The following is an 18,155-nucleotide window of genomic DNA, read 5'->3' as shown; positions in this document are numbered from 1 at the left end:
TTTTTAAAAAAAATGAAATTTCTCATAAGTCATTACTGATATCAAAATAAAACACTGCCAGGAATAACTTCGGCATTGCAGCTGTCTTACTAACAGAAGGTAGCCACCAGAGCACAGGGGAGAAACATTACGTTTAAACTAATTACACTTTGTCTATCCTCCCTGCCAAGAGACAGATAAATACAATGTCTGCATAATGAATGAAGAGTGCCTGTGTCAGGCTCTGCTGGCTGGGTTTTCGCTGTGATTCAGTACAGTACTGAGAGAGGACTGTTCCAGTGGTGGAGGGTCGTCTGATAGTCAGTGCGCAGGCTCGCTGGACGTTCCCTGGACTGTTACACTCCGAGTTGTGTGGTTGGAGCCAGTGAAATTGCTCAGGAGCGATCTGCAGCCCAGAGCACTCGAGCTCCATACAGCTCCCTGGCTGCTCTCTTTGATTCACAGTCTCGCTCTGCCTCCAGTCACACACAAATGAGCGGCCCCTGCTCTGAAAGATGGCAAACGGGTTCACAAAGCCTTTAGCCACACTGTACAAAGGAAGCCAACTTGCATTCATACATTCCGGTGTGTTTTACTTGCAAACCTTGCTGTGGATTATTTGTTCGGTTTGCGGGGAAGACCAGCCCTTCAGCGTGGAGGTAAGTTTGCAAGACTTCTTTTCCTGTTCTGGAAATATTCCTGTTTGAGTATTACATTTGAATAGTCTGACGTTCCGATAGGGCACACACACACTGGGATCTCCATAAATTACTAAAGTAACAACACGTTTCTGCAGCTTCTCCATCGTGCGTACGATTGCTTGGGGGAAACATGTTTAATATTTTTTATTTTTAAATGCTAAACAAAGACGTACTCATATTAATGTCTCAGAACAGTGTTTCTAATGATTCAGTTTCTAAGTGTGAAAAGACCTGTGTCTGGAAGGATGTTTACAGACTGGACAAGCTCTTTCTTTCTCCGATGATTTGGTGACTGCCTCTTTCCTGAGCAGTTTTGTGCAGAAGGGGGGAATTTGGGATGATTTATTATTCCCTGTCGGGCCAATGGGGATAAACGTGTTCGGAGGCTGGATGTTTTCTGTTTTAAGGCGGAGTTGTATGTTTGAACCATCGTTGTCCGTCTCTCTCTTTCACACACACACACACTCTTCACCCGCCCTCACCCCATTGCCTCGTGTTGTATGACTGTTCCTCCGGCTTTCTGACATTCCTCAGGGCTGGAGACTCCTCAGGGAAATGAGTGTTACTACATCTCAAGGAAGTGACTTCGTGAATGTGCCTTTTATCTCATTCTGAAGATCACCGGAATCGGAAAGAGACCAGTTGCAATCAGCACAAACCTAACGATGATGGTTAACCTTAGCAAACTTTATTTTTATGTGTCTCGGAAATCTCTTCATTTTACCAAATCAGCTGATAACCCAGATCCCAACCGCTAATATAGTCCAACTATTAATAATTTATACCCTGTGTTCATTTAAAAAAAATCAAAGTTTAGAAATGTTCAAATAACGAGTCACTTGGGGTTCAACCCATTCATTCGAGTGTGTTAGTCGTTCCTCAAATTTGACCACTGAACACGGATGCATTTATACATAGGAGAACGCGCCTTTAATTATCCTACGGCTTTTTGAAGCGTCTCTTGTTTTCTCAGCCCGATCGGATATCCAGACAATGAGCCTGGAAGTTGTATTGCTCCTGTTTGTATCCGGCTCGGAGGTAGCCTGCAAGCCGATCCGAGGGAGCTGCAGCCGCCTCGGCACACAGACGCCAGCTTCAACATGTTGGTTTCTAACAAGTGGCCAGCAAAAAGCCGATGTGACTTTTCAAGGTAGCTGGCAGCATCCTTAGAGCTTTGCTGACTGGCACATTTTGAAAAGCGGCTAATCAGATGACAGAAAAGTTATCAGACAGGATCTGCTTACCTCCTGTCAGTGATACTAACAGACCAGTGCCATTTGAATTGTCAAATATAATCGTCAATAACTTTTAAGTGCAGAAATTGCATCTTTTTTTGAAATGGCTTGATATTCCGGAGTTTACCTTCGCATATTGGGAATTCATGAATTCCAATGGTCATGTGAAGCAACACTGAGATTGTCGTAATATAGAGCACAGTTTTCCTCGGTCTATTTTCGTTGCCAGTTAAGTCTTTCATTTGAGGTTCTAGATAGCAATTGCACACAAGGCAACAAGTAGACAGTTTCCATCGATGTGAATTTAATGGCTGCCACAGACTGTGCACATAGCCCACTTACATCAGAGCTAGAGGTCGTATGACTACGGCAAGCCAATACTCACATGAAGTGCAATAACGTTTCTTCCTATTAAAAATAAGACAGAACACATGCATGCATTATTATTTGCATTTACAGGTTACTCAAAATACATGGCAAACAATGAAAATCTAATTAATCTCTACAAAGTTCCACTTCCATCTACCACAGTAGATGGAAAGCCTTCAAGAAGCAGATCAATAGTAAAAGGATGGGAAGAAGAGGAGTAGGGGCTAATTAGGGACCAAAAAAGGAGATTCACATATGGCTGAGTTGTGAAATTAATGTGTTGTATCTGCCTTTACCCATGAGGCTGATGCTGCCCAGACCAAGATGACAGGAGGAAACTCAGACACTAGATGAAAAGTGGTTGGTACTTAAATTTGGTAAGGAACCAGGAGACACGTTCAAATGTGCCACATAGAGAGGTATCCAAAAATTTTCAGGAAGTGAAAGCGGAAATTGTAGAGGCATTGGTCACAATCTTTTACTCTTCTTTGCATTTGGTGCTTTACAAACATTACAACCTTGTTCGAAAAAGTTGTGAAGGTAAGCCCAGTAATTACAAAGATATTAATTTAACTTCTGGAGATTTTCTGGAAACAATTATTTAGGCTAGAATTAATAGTCAAAGGTGGAAAAGTGTGGATTAATTTAGAAGAATTGACATCACTTTAAGGGAAAATTTTCTAACATGCTTGAGTTTTTTTTAAAAGAACTAACAGAGCGTTGATGAGGGGAAGGCTATTGATATGACTTATATGAACTTCCAAAAGGTGTTCAATACAGTGCTGCACAACAGACTTGAGGCAAAAAAAAGTAGCAATGTCAAATACAAAATTGGCTGAGAGATGCAAGATAGAATAATGGTTAGTGAGTATTTTTCAAACTGAAGGAAGTTTTATAGTGGAGTTCACCAGTGATTGATATGGTGATTCTTGCTTTTCCAATATATATCTGAATGATCTAGATTTTGGTGTTCTTGGTATAGTTTCAAAGTTTATGGATGACACAAAACTTGGGAGAACTTTAAACTGAGAAGAGGACAATGTCAAATTTGTCAAAAAAGGGCATTGATAAGTTCGTGGAGTGGGTTGATATATTGCAGGTGAAATTCAGGGCAGACAAATGTTTGGTGATACATGTCGATAGAAAGTGCTAAGGCAGTTTAAAATGAAAGGTAGCACTCTAAAATATACACAGAGGTAGAGGGTCATTAAAAGTGGGAGGACAGATACAGGGAGAGCTGTTAATCAAGGATACCATACTTAATTGGGATATGAGAGTACAAGCAGGGAAGCTATATGAACTTATAAAAGAAACTGGTCAGACCTCAGCTGGAATGTTGTGGACAATTCAGGATGCCACAATTGAGGAAATATTTTAATAAATGAAGAAAGAGGTTTATGAGAATGGTTCCAGGGATGACAATCTATTTATTAGGGTCGTTTGGAGAATTTAGGACCATTTTCTTTGAAGAGGAGAAAGCTGACGGAATATTTGACAGAACTTTTCAAATTCACGAGGGGTCTGGATAGATTAGAATAGGTAGGCAAAAAAAAAACTGTCCCCACAAAGAAGAAAATGAAAGGTGAGAGAAACCTGTCACAAAGCAAATAGTCTGCAATGTGCTGTCTGAAAATTTGGAGTAAGTTCAGTTGAAGCATTCAAGAAGGCATTAGAGGATTATATAAATAGAAACAGTGTGCAGGATTGTGGGGAGAAGAGTGAAGTTTGGCAGTAAGTCAGCGTGGTCAGAAAGCTTTGTTGACATGTTGGGCTGAATGACCTGTTGCACTGTAACAATTATTTGATTCAGTGAAAGTCTTTAAATCATACAGGTCACTTAATGGTACACGTGCACATTCTTGTTGGCACTGCTTGTTCTCAGGATGGTGTTTCTTCTCTGGGAAGACTTTCATGGGATGCTGTTACCATGGTAATCATTTCAGATCATTTCCATTGCTGGGGAGCAGTGGACCTCTAGACTGATGGGCTAACTGTCACATCTAGATCACATCTTCCTGTTCTCCTGTCAACAATGAGGTACTGCTTCTGTAGTTGTACATGGTGTCTGTGCTTGCAACAATATATCTGGTTGTTCGCCAGATTGAGGTCACAACTGCTCAGCACAGGTTTAAAGTTGTCACATGGACTGACCCCTGATGAGAGCAGTGAATGTTTGCACTCTGACTAGCCCTCCATAGCTCAGCTTTGGTAATGACTTGGCAGTTTTATAACTGTGAAATTTGCCATTCAGTTATTTCACTTTGATTTTATCATTCATGCCTGTTATTATTTCTGGATTCCGTAGACTTTTTGTTATTGGATGAGTGGTTTGGGTGCAGCGTGATATTTGTCTATGTACTGGAAGACTTTCCTTGTCTATTTCCAAATACATTTATTTCTCCAATCAAGGATTGGCTTTTGTTTCATTTATTGATGATTTCTTTTGGCAATCTTCCCTGCCACCTTTGTGTTTTGACTTGACTTGGATAATATGGAGATGATGAATGGTGTTGAATTTTCAAACCCTTAATGAAGTGCGTGAATTCTTCACTTGTGAATTGTGAACCATTGTTTCTTATCACAATGTTTAAAGTGCTGTCATGACTGAAATGTGCTTTCAGACATTTTGCACTCTCACAGGTAATTATTGATATCAACTTGTCTAACACCTAGTAGTCAAAGTCAGAAGTCACCTGACACCAGGCTATAGTCCAACAGATTTATTTGAAATCACAAACTTTCAGAGCCCTGCTCCTTCATCAGGTGAAATCCTCACCTGAATCTACTTAACCTACATATGCCTGACACTATGGGCAATTCAGCATCGCCAATCCACCTAACCTACACATTGTGGACGGTGGTGTAGATCAGAACACCCAGAGGAAACCCATGCAGATATAGGGCAAATGTGCAAACTCCACACCTGGAGTGGAATTGAACCCGGGTCCCTGGTGCTGTGAGGCAGCAGTGCTAACCCCTGAGCCGCCATGCTGCCCTATCAATATTAACTCAGCATAATTGGCATTATCATCACTAGTTGTGAAAGCTACTTCCTGATATGTGTTCCAAACCACTATACTTTTTAGCAGTAGGCATAGGTAGATATTCACACTGTGTTGACAAATTAAGCAAAACTTTTACTCAACAGTTCACAAATCCAATGAATCATTGCACTGCTTTCATATCTGTTGGTTGCTGCCTTTCGTGCTTTCACCTTGTCAGGATTCAGACAAAGTCTCTTTGCTGTCAGTACCCGACTTACCAACTTGACTTCAATTGTGTCTTTTACTTGTTCAGCTTCGGGTTCACTTGGCAAGCTCTCTGTAAGCTGACGCGCTAGATTCTGATTGTGTTCTGCAATTCTACCATTGTGCCTGCACATCTACACAACCACTTCCTTCACAACCCATCCGATTCACTAATATCATTTAAGGAAGGAAACAGCCATGCTTATATGGTCTGGCTTCCATGTGACTCTAGACCCTCAGCAATGCAGTTGATGCTTAACTGCCCTCCTGGGTAATTAAGGATGGGCAATAAATATTAGTCTGGCCAGCAATGGCCACATCCTGTGAATGAATAGCAATAAAACCAGCAGATCAAAACTGGGTTCCACTCAGGGAATCATTATGCCGGACTGTCTGCAATACTCTTCTGGAGAAGTAGAAATGTGAAATAGTGTGTACAAATTCTGTATCTCCCAAATGGTCTCCATAACATAGTAAGAAGATTGCTGCTTTCATTAAGCTTTGTTTTCCAGTAGCCTTCCTTCACATCAAAGGCTATGAAGACCTTGTCTTTGCAGGTGAGGCAATGTTTATTTCAATGATTGGCATTCAGAAATTAGATCTCTTCAAAGTTTCTTTGAGATCTCTTGGTTCCAAGCATACTCTGTTTTCCAGTTTTTTCACTGCTACCATGCTGCTAATCTAGTCGTAACTTTTTTTTGATTATTCCATTCTTTTCAAGTTCCTCCATCTCGTCTTTCAGTTTGGACAGGAGGGGGCAGTTGGAATTCTATTTGTCAGGTCCTTGTGGTCTGTCGCACGTCAAGATGGCATTCAATAGGAAGACATGCCGGATCTCTGAAAGCATCTTTGTAACCTTTTAGGACCTGTTTGACACTTCAAACCTTTTCTGATAAATTTTGGATATTGGACCATGTTTTAAATCTGCTTCAGCTGAGGTGATTTGATTTTGTGTATCACCACTATATAGAGCTCCAGATTGTCATTCTTCCCATTACATTGGGCTGTCAGTAACATCTGTTCTCTTGGCATGAAGATCACTTTATCATATAGCCTCACTTTCAAAGGCTCACTTTTGGGTCATCATCTTGAGGAACTACTCACAGGTCTATGAAGTTCATTAATGCTGCACGAAGGACCAGTGTATATCTGACAGTTTTTAACATTGGGACAGGAGTAGGCCATTCATCCCCTCAAACCTTTTCCTCCATTCTGAGATAGGGCTGGTCTGTGGCCTAACTGCATGTACTTTTAGCCCACATCCCTTCATACCTTTGTTAACAAAAATATATCTATCTCAGATTTAAACTACCTCTTCACATTCCCATGATATCCTCCTTTTGCATTCTTCATTCTAATGGTCATGAAACCATTTATTGTATTTACATCTGAGAACATCAGTCTATTGGACAGTGTGGAGTGATTCATTAGCTGCCATCTTTCCAACAGCCATTTCTTTAAAAGACTTATTTTCTTCCTTTTTCTAGCCAAGTACATGTATGCAAAGTGATTCGATTTCTTCCAGTTAGATATGCTCCCTTCACACTTGTGTTGTGTCCTCTGCAATATTTACATCTCACTCTCTGGACTTTATCATTCTGTTGACTTCTGTACATATTTCTTCATTTTTCTCAATTAAATAATTCATTTGGCCTGGAATGTGTCTCAACATAATACAAAGCCTCCATTAACAATCTCAATCATCAGCTAGAGCATACTAGTCAAGGAGCTTCTGTACATATTGATAGATTTTTTTAAGAGAAAGTTTATCCTTTTTCAGCATGAATCTCTTATGCCTCAGGCAGTCCTATCTCTGAGATCACTTTTCAGATGTCCAGATTTCTAGGATTTGGCTAGATGTATCCGTGAGGTCACGCACTGATCAGAAGTCTCACTGCCCCCTGCGGTCTGATGTTGAACACATGCCATTCCATGTGTGACATTTAACACACAGTTCGAAATGAATCTTCAAAGCTTTAAAAACCTGCTATGTCTGACTTTTCTTCTTCTCAGTAAGATATAGGCTGAAACACAGCTTGTTGCAATCTTTCCTCAGCCCTGATAGCAGGGTTTCAACTCTTTTTTTACTCAGCTTTAAAAAAGATAGTTCTGCAGTTGTGCCATAGCTTTGCAATTGAAAGAAAAAAACTGCTCTGCCATTCGACTCACCCAGGAACCCCAAAATTGCAGATTGTTATTTTTGCAATAGCTGGCTGCCTCTTAGCTCTGAAGATCCACACATTTTCAGCTGATAGTTACAGTCGCTGGGTTACGAATGGGTTCCATTCTTGAGTACATTTACAAGTCGATTTGCGGGCAAGTCAGAACACAGGTCAGGACGACAAAATAGCAACTTATAAGTAGAAGGAAACATTTGTATGATTAATGATACACCTCGTTTATAAATGCATGTGTTCATAATTTGGACATTAATATATCGGGAACCATCTGTAGCATTTGGCAAGAGATGTGGGGCTACCACGCACTGCACGCACAGGCATTTATAGTAAACATGAATGTCACATGACTAAACAAGCCAGCTAATAAGACCATAAGATAGGAGCAGAAGTGGGCCATTCAGCCCATCAAACCTTCTCCTCCTTTCATTGAGATCATGGTTGATTTGATAATGCTCAGCTCCATTTTTCTGCCATATTCCTTTGTTTCCTCACTGAGTAAAATATATGTTTCTGTCAGCTTTGAATATACTTAAAAACCCTACCTCGACACTGGCAAAGAATTCCACAGATTTACTACCCTCAGAGAAGAAAGATTTCCTCGTCTTTGTCTTAAATGTGTGATTCCTTATCCTGACATTCTGTCCTCTGGTTCTTGACTCTCCCACAAATGGAAACAACCTTTCCAAAGCTATTCTGCATGTAGTCTAAGAATCACATGTATTTCAATAAGGTTGGCTTTCATTCTTCGAAACTCAGTAAGTGCAAGCCCAACTTACTCATTCTGTATTCATGAGACTGTTTCTGTATATCTGGGATCAACCTCATGAACCTTCTCTGGGCTGCCTCCAAAGTGAGCATGCTAAATACAAGTGTATTTCTCAAACCAAATGGTCTTTCAGCGTGAATAAAACCACTTTCCCTCTCTGTCTCCCTCTCCATGTCTCTGCCTCACTTTCTCTCTCTCTCTCTTTCTCTCTCTCTCTCTCTCTCTCTCACTGCTAGGGATCTTACTGGAGTCTGAACAATTTTGTTAATGGCACAAGATATCCAGTGAGGCCAATCTGGATGTCTGGTCAAGTTGCTGTGTCTTTTAACTAAGTTCTGAGCATCAATGAGAGCTTTTAGCTCAGCAGTATCAAGTTGCCTCTTAAGCTGGATTATTGCCTGTTAGCAACTTTAATTTAACATCTTTTTTTAATAATACACGGCTTTCTATTTTTACCATCTACTGTGAGCAAACTAGATACTGAGAACTTGTGACATAGAAGTCAGAGTGGGCACCTGATGACTTTAGCTCATTGCTGGCTGCAAACAGCCTCTGTGTTGGTCACCATTCAATAGCATCTTGGCATGTTCGATAGGAGCTGGCCGTGTGCACCACTAATTCACACACATTGACATCCACCATGTGGCAACCTCTAAAATCCCTATACCTCCAATCCACTGATAGTACACTACTGTTCTTCAGTTCTGCATACCTCAGACCACAACAGCTTTTATTATTGCAATGTTTCAGCAAAGACAGTCTGCACTGGAGACAGGTCCCTACATCATAGTCAGGACCAGGCTGCATCTCCAGACTGTTCATTTCCAAAGATGTGCAGGTTAGGTGGATTGGCCATGGGAAATGAAGGGTTGCAGGGATAGTGTAGGCTGTGCGTCTGGGTGGGATGTTCTTTGGAGGTTTGGTGTGGACTTAATGAGCCGAATGGCTTGTTTCCGCACCCTAGGAATTCTATGATCTATGTGTCTTCTTAGCAATCACTCACTTTTGAGTCTACCTTGGGTGCTTGTCTGTCTTGCCTTGTCATTTAGCACCATGCCTTTAAGCCAGGGATACCAGGCTGCCAGTGCTGCTGCATTGTCTTGCTGATTAGCACAGACACAAAGCCAAGATGCTTGTCAGTTGTCCTCAGTCACATCTGGAGAGGTAGTCTTCAGTCAGGAGGTCACAGTAAGTCATGGGCAGCATCCAATACCAGTCCAGAACTTGGACCCCATTAGTCAGCCACTCAGGGTTCTCAGACTCAGCATCCTCTCCATGTAAGCGGTGCGGAACCAAATGTCGGGCAGTCCACCAGCTTTCTTGATTCTTTCTGCCTCGATGAGGGATGTTTTCCTGCTAGAAGAAGAGAGGGGAAGGAATTAAGCAAGGTGAAAATGAGTGACACAGGTTTTACTTTTGGTGCATGTGGGGAAGTGCACCAAGAGAGTGAATGGGCAGTGCAGAGAGCATGCTATGTTAATGGTGGCATTAGGATGGAGAGAGTGAGTGAGGCAAGATGTGCAGACAGGAGTGACAGTATTAGGAAGTGAGCTTTGGTGGGAGATAATTATCACACAGAGGGGTTGAGAGGTATCAAAGAGAAGATGGTGCCATCTACTCTTTGCCATCCTGAGGAAGAGGATATTCTACCTCAGCACCTTCCTGTTCAGAAACACCTCCAGGGTAATAGTACAAAGCAAGGTGCAATTTTTCCTCATCTACCATGTCCAGAGCAAATGTCAGTCATACTATAGGGCAGTTCCGGTGAGGAAGTGCTGGATACACAATATCTTTTAAAGCTGGTGCCAACATAAGGTTGCAAGCATATTCTGGGATATCTTGGCAATGTTGAGAGGTGGAATAGAATCAGACTAGAGGGCTGCCATAGGTTTGAAGTAGGTACTAATGAGGCAACTCTGGTGAGATGCAGTGAGAGGACTCCCGAGGCCTCACAGAGAGAAATGCTTTGTTAAACATGACATAATTCACACTTAACCAAAAAAACATAGGATTCAACACTCTGTTGTTTTAGACCTCCCCCTAATTTCAGAGCTCTACAATCCAGAGACTTGTTGCATGAATGTCTGCAATTTCTTGACAGCCCAGTCTCCCTGGTCCATAACATTGCCCTGACTGTCTCTGGTGATGTCTGGGTGACATTGCTGAGCCTGAGCTTTTCTCAGCAAGAAATGATGTTATTGAGTGTGAGTTGGGCGACAATGTTGACGGCGACACTAGATAGAAATTTTCAATTGCTGATTTGCCGCACTGTTAAATGACAGAGGTTTTAGAGAGTCAGTGTTGGTTTCAGGAAACTCCTGGCTATGTTTGGAAACCCATTTGCAGCGTGCGACATTACAGTGTTTTGTTGCTGGTAGGTTGCACCCAGACATTGGTCAATGCTAAAGCCAGAGTAGAATGGCCTCAGGTTGAGTTACCTTTTGATTTTCCTGTCTATTTTGTATGAAGCAACACTAGGTTCTTTCCTCACAGTGACAACAGGAATTAGGGGGAATTGAAAGCTTGAAAATCTATTCCCTGTTCTCATGACACTTTCCTTAATGACTCAGCAAAGAATGTCACAATATGACCAAGATCTTGCACCTTCAGATTTATAAACTTGTACTGCATCAAGTGGGTTGAATGGTCTCCTGCTAACCTGATGATTCTGTGACAATAGTTCTCTTGTGTAAACTGGTTGGACTGGTGCCATTTGTCCACTTTATCCCCCTCTCTTCCGAGGGCATTGCACTTCATATATTTAAATGCCCATTGTTCACACAGATGCTGACAAAGGGGAGTGAGCTGGTGACAACACAAAAAATGCTGAAGAAACTCAGCAAGCCCAACAGCATTTGTCAAGAGAGAGACAGCATTAATATTTTGAGTCTGCTGTGACTCTTTTTCAAAACTGAGCCGGTAAGCTGTTCAATTGTAGGTAGCACCCCGTGGTCAAGGATGAAAAATATCATGCCCAGCATCTAAACATGCATGCTGTCTTACAGGAGCATGGAGGAAGCACTTGGATACCTGAGATCATCAATGTCAGCATTTGTCCTGTCCTTTAGATCTCATTACCATATCTCACAGTGCATTTGTTGGCAGCTATAGGGAAATGGCCAATAATACAGTCATTTTGTTTCTGGCATAGAAATTCTGATGGCTGCCAAATCCAGTAAAGGCAGCAGGTAATTCCTCAGTTCTGAGGAAGGGTCACGGGACCTGAAACATTAACTTTGGTTTCTCTTCATAGATGCTGCCAGACCTGCTGAGCTTTTCCAGCAACTTCTGTTTTTGTTGCAGCAGATAATTACTGACTTCTCTGTGAATGCCGAGGTTTCACCTCTATATGCTGAAGAATGCAACTTTTGTCTGCTTCCCTATGCATTGGGAATGACTTGCTTCCACTCCAATTCGATAGTTTTCCAATAATTAAATAACAAGTCCAGATTGCAGACACTGTGACCTATAAGGCAGGTGGTGCTTGAAGGGTTAAGCAGATAAGACATTTGATGTACTGTGAGATCTCTCCAAGAATTTGCCTTACCCTCTGCAACATCTGTCTGTGTGTGGTTTCTTTCCCAATAAACTTTCTTTATTTGATACTTTGCCAGTCTGGGATTCCCATCGCACAGAGGATATGTTTGACTACTTCAGGGATGCTTTAAATGAGACAATTCCACTGTCCTCCTGGGAGTCTGCAGTCATAACTAAGCTCCAAGTAGAACAGCTGCTTTGGGAATTGGGTGTCAGGCACGAACTGGACATACCTTGCCTACTGAGGCTGGTTTTATGTGATTGATGCATCAGTATTGTGCATATTCATTTTAGAGAGGCTGCTGCTGTTGGACTAGCAAGCATCCTGCCAGATTTGGAGCACCTTGAGTATCACTTGTCATCATGCTGAGTCATCAAGGAAAGTGTTGTGAGAACAGGGAATAGATTTTCAAGCTTTCAATTCCCCCTAATTCCTGTTGTCACTGTGAGGCAAGAACCTAGTGTTGCTTCATACAAAGTAGAAGGGAAAATTAAAAGGTAGCACATCCTTAGGCCATTCTATCTTGACTTTGGCATTGACCAATGTCTGGGTGCAACATACTGGACACAACAAAACACTGTAATGTCGCATGCTGCAAATGGGTTTCCAACCATAGCCAGGAGTTTCCTGAAACCAACATTGCCTCATCAAACCCTCTGCCATTTAACAGCCTGGCAAATCAGCAATTGAAAATTTCTATCTAGTGTCTCCGCCAACTTCATTGCCCAACTCATACTCAATGACATCATTTGTTGCTGAGAAAAGCTCAGGCTCAGTAATGTCACTGAGACATTTGTAGACCATCCAAGTCTCCAAAGTATATTGGACTATAGGATCACTGCTGCCCACCAGACCTTGATTGTAGTTTCAGGTTTGAAATTCTGGATCTACATGTTTTTTTTGAAGGCTGAGATAGCACATAGTTTATGAAAGTCATCATCACCAGTTTCTGCCTTTTTCAAGAGAGACTCACAAAATATGGAAAATGCTCTTCATTTTCTGGAGTCTTGCTTTCGCTCTTCAGGAATGCTGGGAGATTTTGTGCTTGGGAGATGGTTGGAGGGGGAATTTATTTTTCCAGATATTTAGTCAATGGTCCAAATTCTCATTTACTTTGGAGGGGGAGTCAACATTGACTTCGAGCTCTATTTCTGAGTGAACATGCACACATAAGTGTCAGCTGACATTGAATCTCTGAGATTGGAGTGACTTTAGTTTTGAATTGAACATGGCATCAGCTGGACAGTTTCATGTCTGTTGCATATATTAACTTCATGCCTGTGGGCAGTACACTGAAAGACAGCTGGGTTTTTTCAATGGGAAAGGTGGAGGAGAGGATTAGTGTGTTGACATAGTCTTGTTTGATCCCAGTCTTCATTGAGGATTTGATTTGGTTTGAGTGATCACACACAACATATAAAAGGATTGCGCAGCTCAATGGGGCAGATGCAACAAGGATATCTTCCCTTTTCTGGGAGTCTCAAACTAGGGAATACACACTCAAAATAAGAGATAGGCCATTTGGGACTGAGATGAAGAGGAACTTGTTCAGTCGAAATGAAACTTTGGAATTCTCCCTCCATCCCATGGGATTGTGGACCCTCTTTTCCCCCACAATGGAATTTCAGTTAGTAAGTATATTTGAGAGAAATGGATCGTCTTCCATATATTAAAAATAATCCAGAGATATGGGGATGGTATAGTATATAATGATACAAAAGCAACAGCTAGTATTTTAAGAAGTAATACATGGCTTGTAACAAACATACATTCCTTTGAGATATATAAAAGACAGACAATGGCTCATACTTAAATGCTTAATGCATGCTTTATAATAAAATTCATTCCTTTAAGGCATACAAACCAACAAGAGAAGTGAGTCAGCTGTGGCTAACAAAGGAAGTTAAAGATACTATTGAATCAATGGAGGAGGCTTATAAAACTGCCAGAAAATGAAATAAGCCCGAGGATTGGGAGCATTTTAGAATTCAATGAAGTAGGATCAAGAACTTGATGAAAAGACAGGGAAAATGGAGTGGAAACTGACAAGACGTATCAGAGCAGACTGGAATAACTTCTATAGTTATGTGAAAGGGAAAATATGAGCAAAGACACATGTGAGTCTATGACAGGCAGAGACAGGAGAATTTATTTTACGCAATGGCAGAGAAGCTTTTTTACTACTCTGTATCTGTCTTTTCTTTGGAAGGTGAAAGAAATCTCCTAGAAATAATAGAGGTCCCAGGGATGCCAGAGAATCAGGAACTAAAGGAAATTAATATTTACAAAAACGTAGTGTTGGGAAAGTTCATGAAAGTTGACAGACCCATTGAACCCAATCATCTGCATTCTAGAGTGATTAAAAAGAGGTGGTTACAGAGATAATGGAACAGATTGGTGATCATCTTTCAAAACTAGATTCTGGAATGATAATTGTAGGTTGAAGTTTGCAAAAGTAATTCCTTGATTTAAGAAAAGAGTGAGGGAATAAATTTGGAATAACTGGTATCTTGATAATAGTAGTAGGGAAAATACTAATTTGACAGCTGGACATTTGGGAAGAATCACTATGGATTTATGAATTAGACTTTATGTTTGATGAACCTGTCACATTTTTTGAGGATATTATGAGCAGAGGATTTGTGTGAAACCAGTGCAAGTTTGGATTTTCAGAAGGTTATCAAAAAGGTAAATTTTTGGGAAATTAGTGGGAGTATGGGAGCATGGGAAGCTAGTGAACAAAATTAGGACATATGGAACTTGGGTAATGTGCTTACATGGTTTGAGGACTGGTTATTTGAAAGAAAACAGAGATTAGGAAGAATTGGATCATTCTTGGGTTGGCAGGCTGTGACTACTGGGGTACTGCAAGGATTAGTGCTTAGGCTGTTCAGAACCTACATCAATGATTAGATGCAGGGATCAATGTAATATTTTCAAATTTGCAAATGTTACAAAACCGTATGGGAAGACAGTGCAGTTTCAAGTGGATTTGGACAGATTGAGTGATAGGGTAACTTTATGGCAAACGGAATAAAATGTGGATAAGTGTGAGGTTATCCACTTTGGTAGGAGGAATGGAAAGACATGATATGTTATTTATTATTTTCCTTTATTTTTCTAGTTTATATTAAGAAGGACTATCATGTTAACCATTACTTTTATTTCTTTATTTTCTAATAATTCTCTGAAGCTAATGTAACTTTGTAATTTTGTTTCTTTTACTACTTTGTTCCTATATACCTTTGTCCTAAGATGACGCAGTGTGTGGTGACAGTATACATTTTTCAATGTCCTCCTGTACTTGAGTACATGTGACAATAAAATCTAAATCTAAAATCTAATTTTAAAAATGTTCAGAGATTGGGGAGTGTTGTTATCCAAAGGGACTTGGGTGTCTTTGTTTCGGTCATTGAATTTTTACAGTGCAGAAAGAGGCCATCAGGCCATCATGGAGGGAGTGCAGCAGAAGGCCACCAAACTAACTCCTGAGATGGCAGGATTGTCCAATGAGGAAATATTGAGGAGATTGGGCCTGCATTCTCTAGTTTAGAAGAATGAGATGTGATCTAATTGAAAATTACAGAATACTTAAAGGGCCAGGCTATAATGCCTGCATTATCGAGGGTTAATCTCCTGCTTTTTTAATCCCATATCCCTGCATACATTTCTGTTCAAATCTTCATCCAATGGCTTCTTGACTGCCTCAATTGAACATTTACATGCAGTGCATTCCATACCCTAACTGCTCACTATATGAAAACAATCTTTTTTTTAACACCCATGCTTTGTTTCCACATTTTATGTCTATGTCCTCTTGATTTTAATCTACTCTGTCCAGGCCACTTATGATTTGAAGAACCACTATCAAATCTTCTCTCAACCTCTTGTCTCCAAGGAGTACAGTTCTAACTTCTTCAATCTATCCTCATAACTGAAGTTACTTATTCCTGCAGCCACTCTTGTAAATCACTCCTGCATTCTCACCAATGCAATCTGATATGAACAAAACTAATATGCTGATGCAGCAAGCAGTTAGAAAGGTGAATGGTATGTTTGGCCTCAATTGTAAAAGAATTTCAATACATGAGTAAAAATGCTTTGCCTCAGTTGGAGAAAACCTGCATGTTTGGTCCTCACACTTTTCATGGACAGCGTGCAGCAGAAGGTCACCAAACTAACTCCTGAGATGGCTGGATTGTCCAATGATGAAATATTGCATTCTCTTGAGTTTAGAAGAATGAGACGTGATCTAATTGAAAATTACCGATACTTAAAGGGCCAGGCAGGGTAGACACAGGATGGAAGTTTCTACTGGTGAGGTTGATCTAGAACCAGGGGGCACAGTCTTTGAGTAAGGGGGAAGTCACTGGGGAATATCTTCACTCAGCAGGTAGTGAAACTTTGGCATTCCCAACCCAGACAGCTGTGTAGCATCAGTTATTATGTTCAAATAGTGATCGATAGACTTCTAGATGTTAATGACATCAAGGGGTATATAGACAGATTCATTGAGTGGGCACAACTTGGTAGATAGAAAATAATGGGGGAAAATGTTAGTTCAAGCACTTTCGTTGGAAAAATAAAGCAGTTAAATTTTATTTAAATGGAGAAAAGACTGCAGAACTCTGCAGCACTGAGAGATTTGGAGTCCTTGTATATAAATGACAAAAAATTAGTTCTGTGGGGGATAAGCAAGTGGACTGTTGGCTTTTATTTCAAAGGAAATGAAGAGACAAAAATAAAGAGGTTTTCTAAAACTATACAAGACACAAGTTAGACCACTTCCACAGTACTGAGAAGATTTTGCTTCCTTTTCCCAGGAAGGACATACTGGCATTGGAGGTAGTCCAGAGAATATTCACTAGTTTCCTCCTGGATATGTAGAGATGTTCTTATGAGACAAGATTGATTAGGTTGGGCCTGTACACATTGGAGTTTAGAAGAATGAGAGGCAGGCTTAGAGTCATAGAAACAGACAGCACGGAAACATGCCAACTCGTCCATGCTGACCAACTATTTTAAATAAACCTAGTCCTATTTGCTAGCATTTGGCCCATATCCCTCTAAGCTCTTCCTACTCATATACCCATCCAGATTCCTTTTAAATGGTGTAATTGTACCAGCTTCCACCACTTCCCCGGCAGCTTATTCCATACGTGCACCACACTCTGTGTGAAAATGTTGCTTCTTTGATCCCTTTTAAATCTTTCCCCTCTCACCTTAAACCCATGCCGTCTGGTTTTGGACTCCTCCAACCTCAGGGAAAAGACCTTGTCTATTTACCCTATCCATGCTCCTCATGAATTCATAAACTTCTATGAGGTCACCCCTCAGCTACCGATGCTCCAGGGAAAATAGCCCCAGTCTATCCAGCCTCTCCCTATAGCTTCAACCCTCTAACCCTGGCAACATCCTTGTACATCTTTTCTGAACCCTTCCAAGTTTCACAACATTAAATTTCATCTGCCACTCCTCGGCCCATTGGCCCATCGATCAAGATCCCATTGTACTCTGATGTAACCTTCTTGGCAGTCCACTACACCACCAATTTTGGTGTCATCTGCAAACTTACGAACCATACCTCCTATGTTCACACCCAAATTATTTATATAAATGACAAAAAGCAGCAGACCCAGCAGCGTTCCTTGTGGCACACCACTGGTCACAGGCCTCCAGACTGACAAGCAACCCTCCACCACCACCCTCTGTCTTCTACCTTCGAGCTAGTTCTGTATCCAAATGGCTAGTTCTCCCTACTTTCTATGCTAACCAGTCTACCAGGAGGAGCCTTGTTGAATGCTTTGCTGAAATCCGTATAGAGAACATCTACCTCTCTACCTTCATCAACCTTCTTCATTTCTTCTTCAAAATACTCAATCAAGTTAGTGAGACACGATTTCCCATACACAAAGCCATGTTGACTATGCTTAATCAGGCCTTGCCTTTCCAAATACATGTAAATCCTGTTTTATTGACACACATAAGACGTTTCCCCTCGTGGGAGATTCTTGAACCAAAGGGCAGAACATGAGTAAAGGATCACCCATTTAAGATGGAGATGAGGAATTTCTTCTTTCAGGGGGTAATGTATCTTTATTGCAGAGGGCTGTCAAAACAGGTTATTCAGCATACAGGC

At 41.0% G+C, this 18,155-nt stretch overlaps 1 protein-coding gene across 1 annotated transcript in view; it reads left to right on the top strand.

The window, feature by feature from the left end:
- Positions 1-369: 369 nt before the first annotated feature.
- The window catches only part of mmp16a (matrix metallopeptidase 16a (membrane-inserted)), a 253,187-nt gene continuing 235,401 nt past the window's right edge, over positions 370-18,155 (top strand). The window contains exon 1 of the mRNA XM_043688130.2: positions 370-638. Within this exon, the coding sequence (XP_043544065.1) occupies positions 495-638 (144 nt within the window). The 5' untranslated portion in view covers positions 370-494. The remainder of the gene's footprint in view (positions 639-18,155) is intronic.

Source organism: Chiloscyllium plagiosum, unplaced genomic scaffold, assembly GCF_037043375.1.
Source record: "Chiloscyllium plagiosum isolate Xiang-an unplaced genomic scaffold, Cpla_swu_hap1 HiC_scaffold_4, whole genome shotgun sequence".
Taxonomy (NCBI): Eukaryota; Metazoa; Chordata; class Chondrichthyes; order Orectolobiformes; family Hemiscylliidae; genus Chiloscyllium; species Chiloscyllium plagiosum.
The sequence above is the reverse complement of the archived record's forward strand: the minus strand, read 5'-3'. Positions and strand labels throughout refer to the sequence as shown.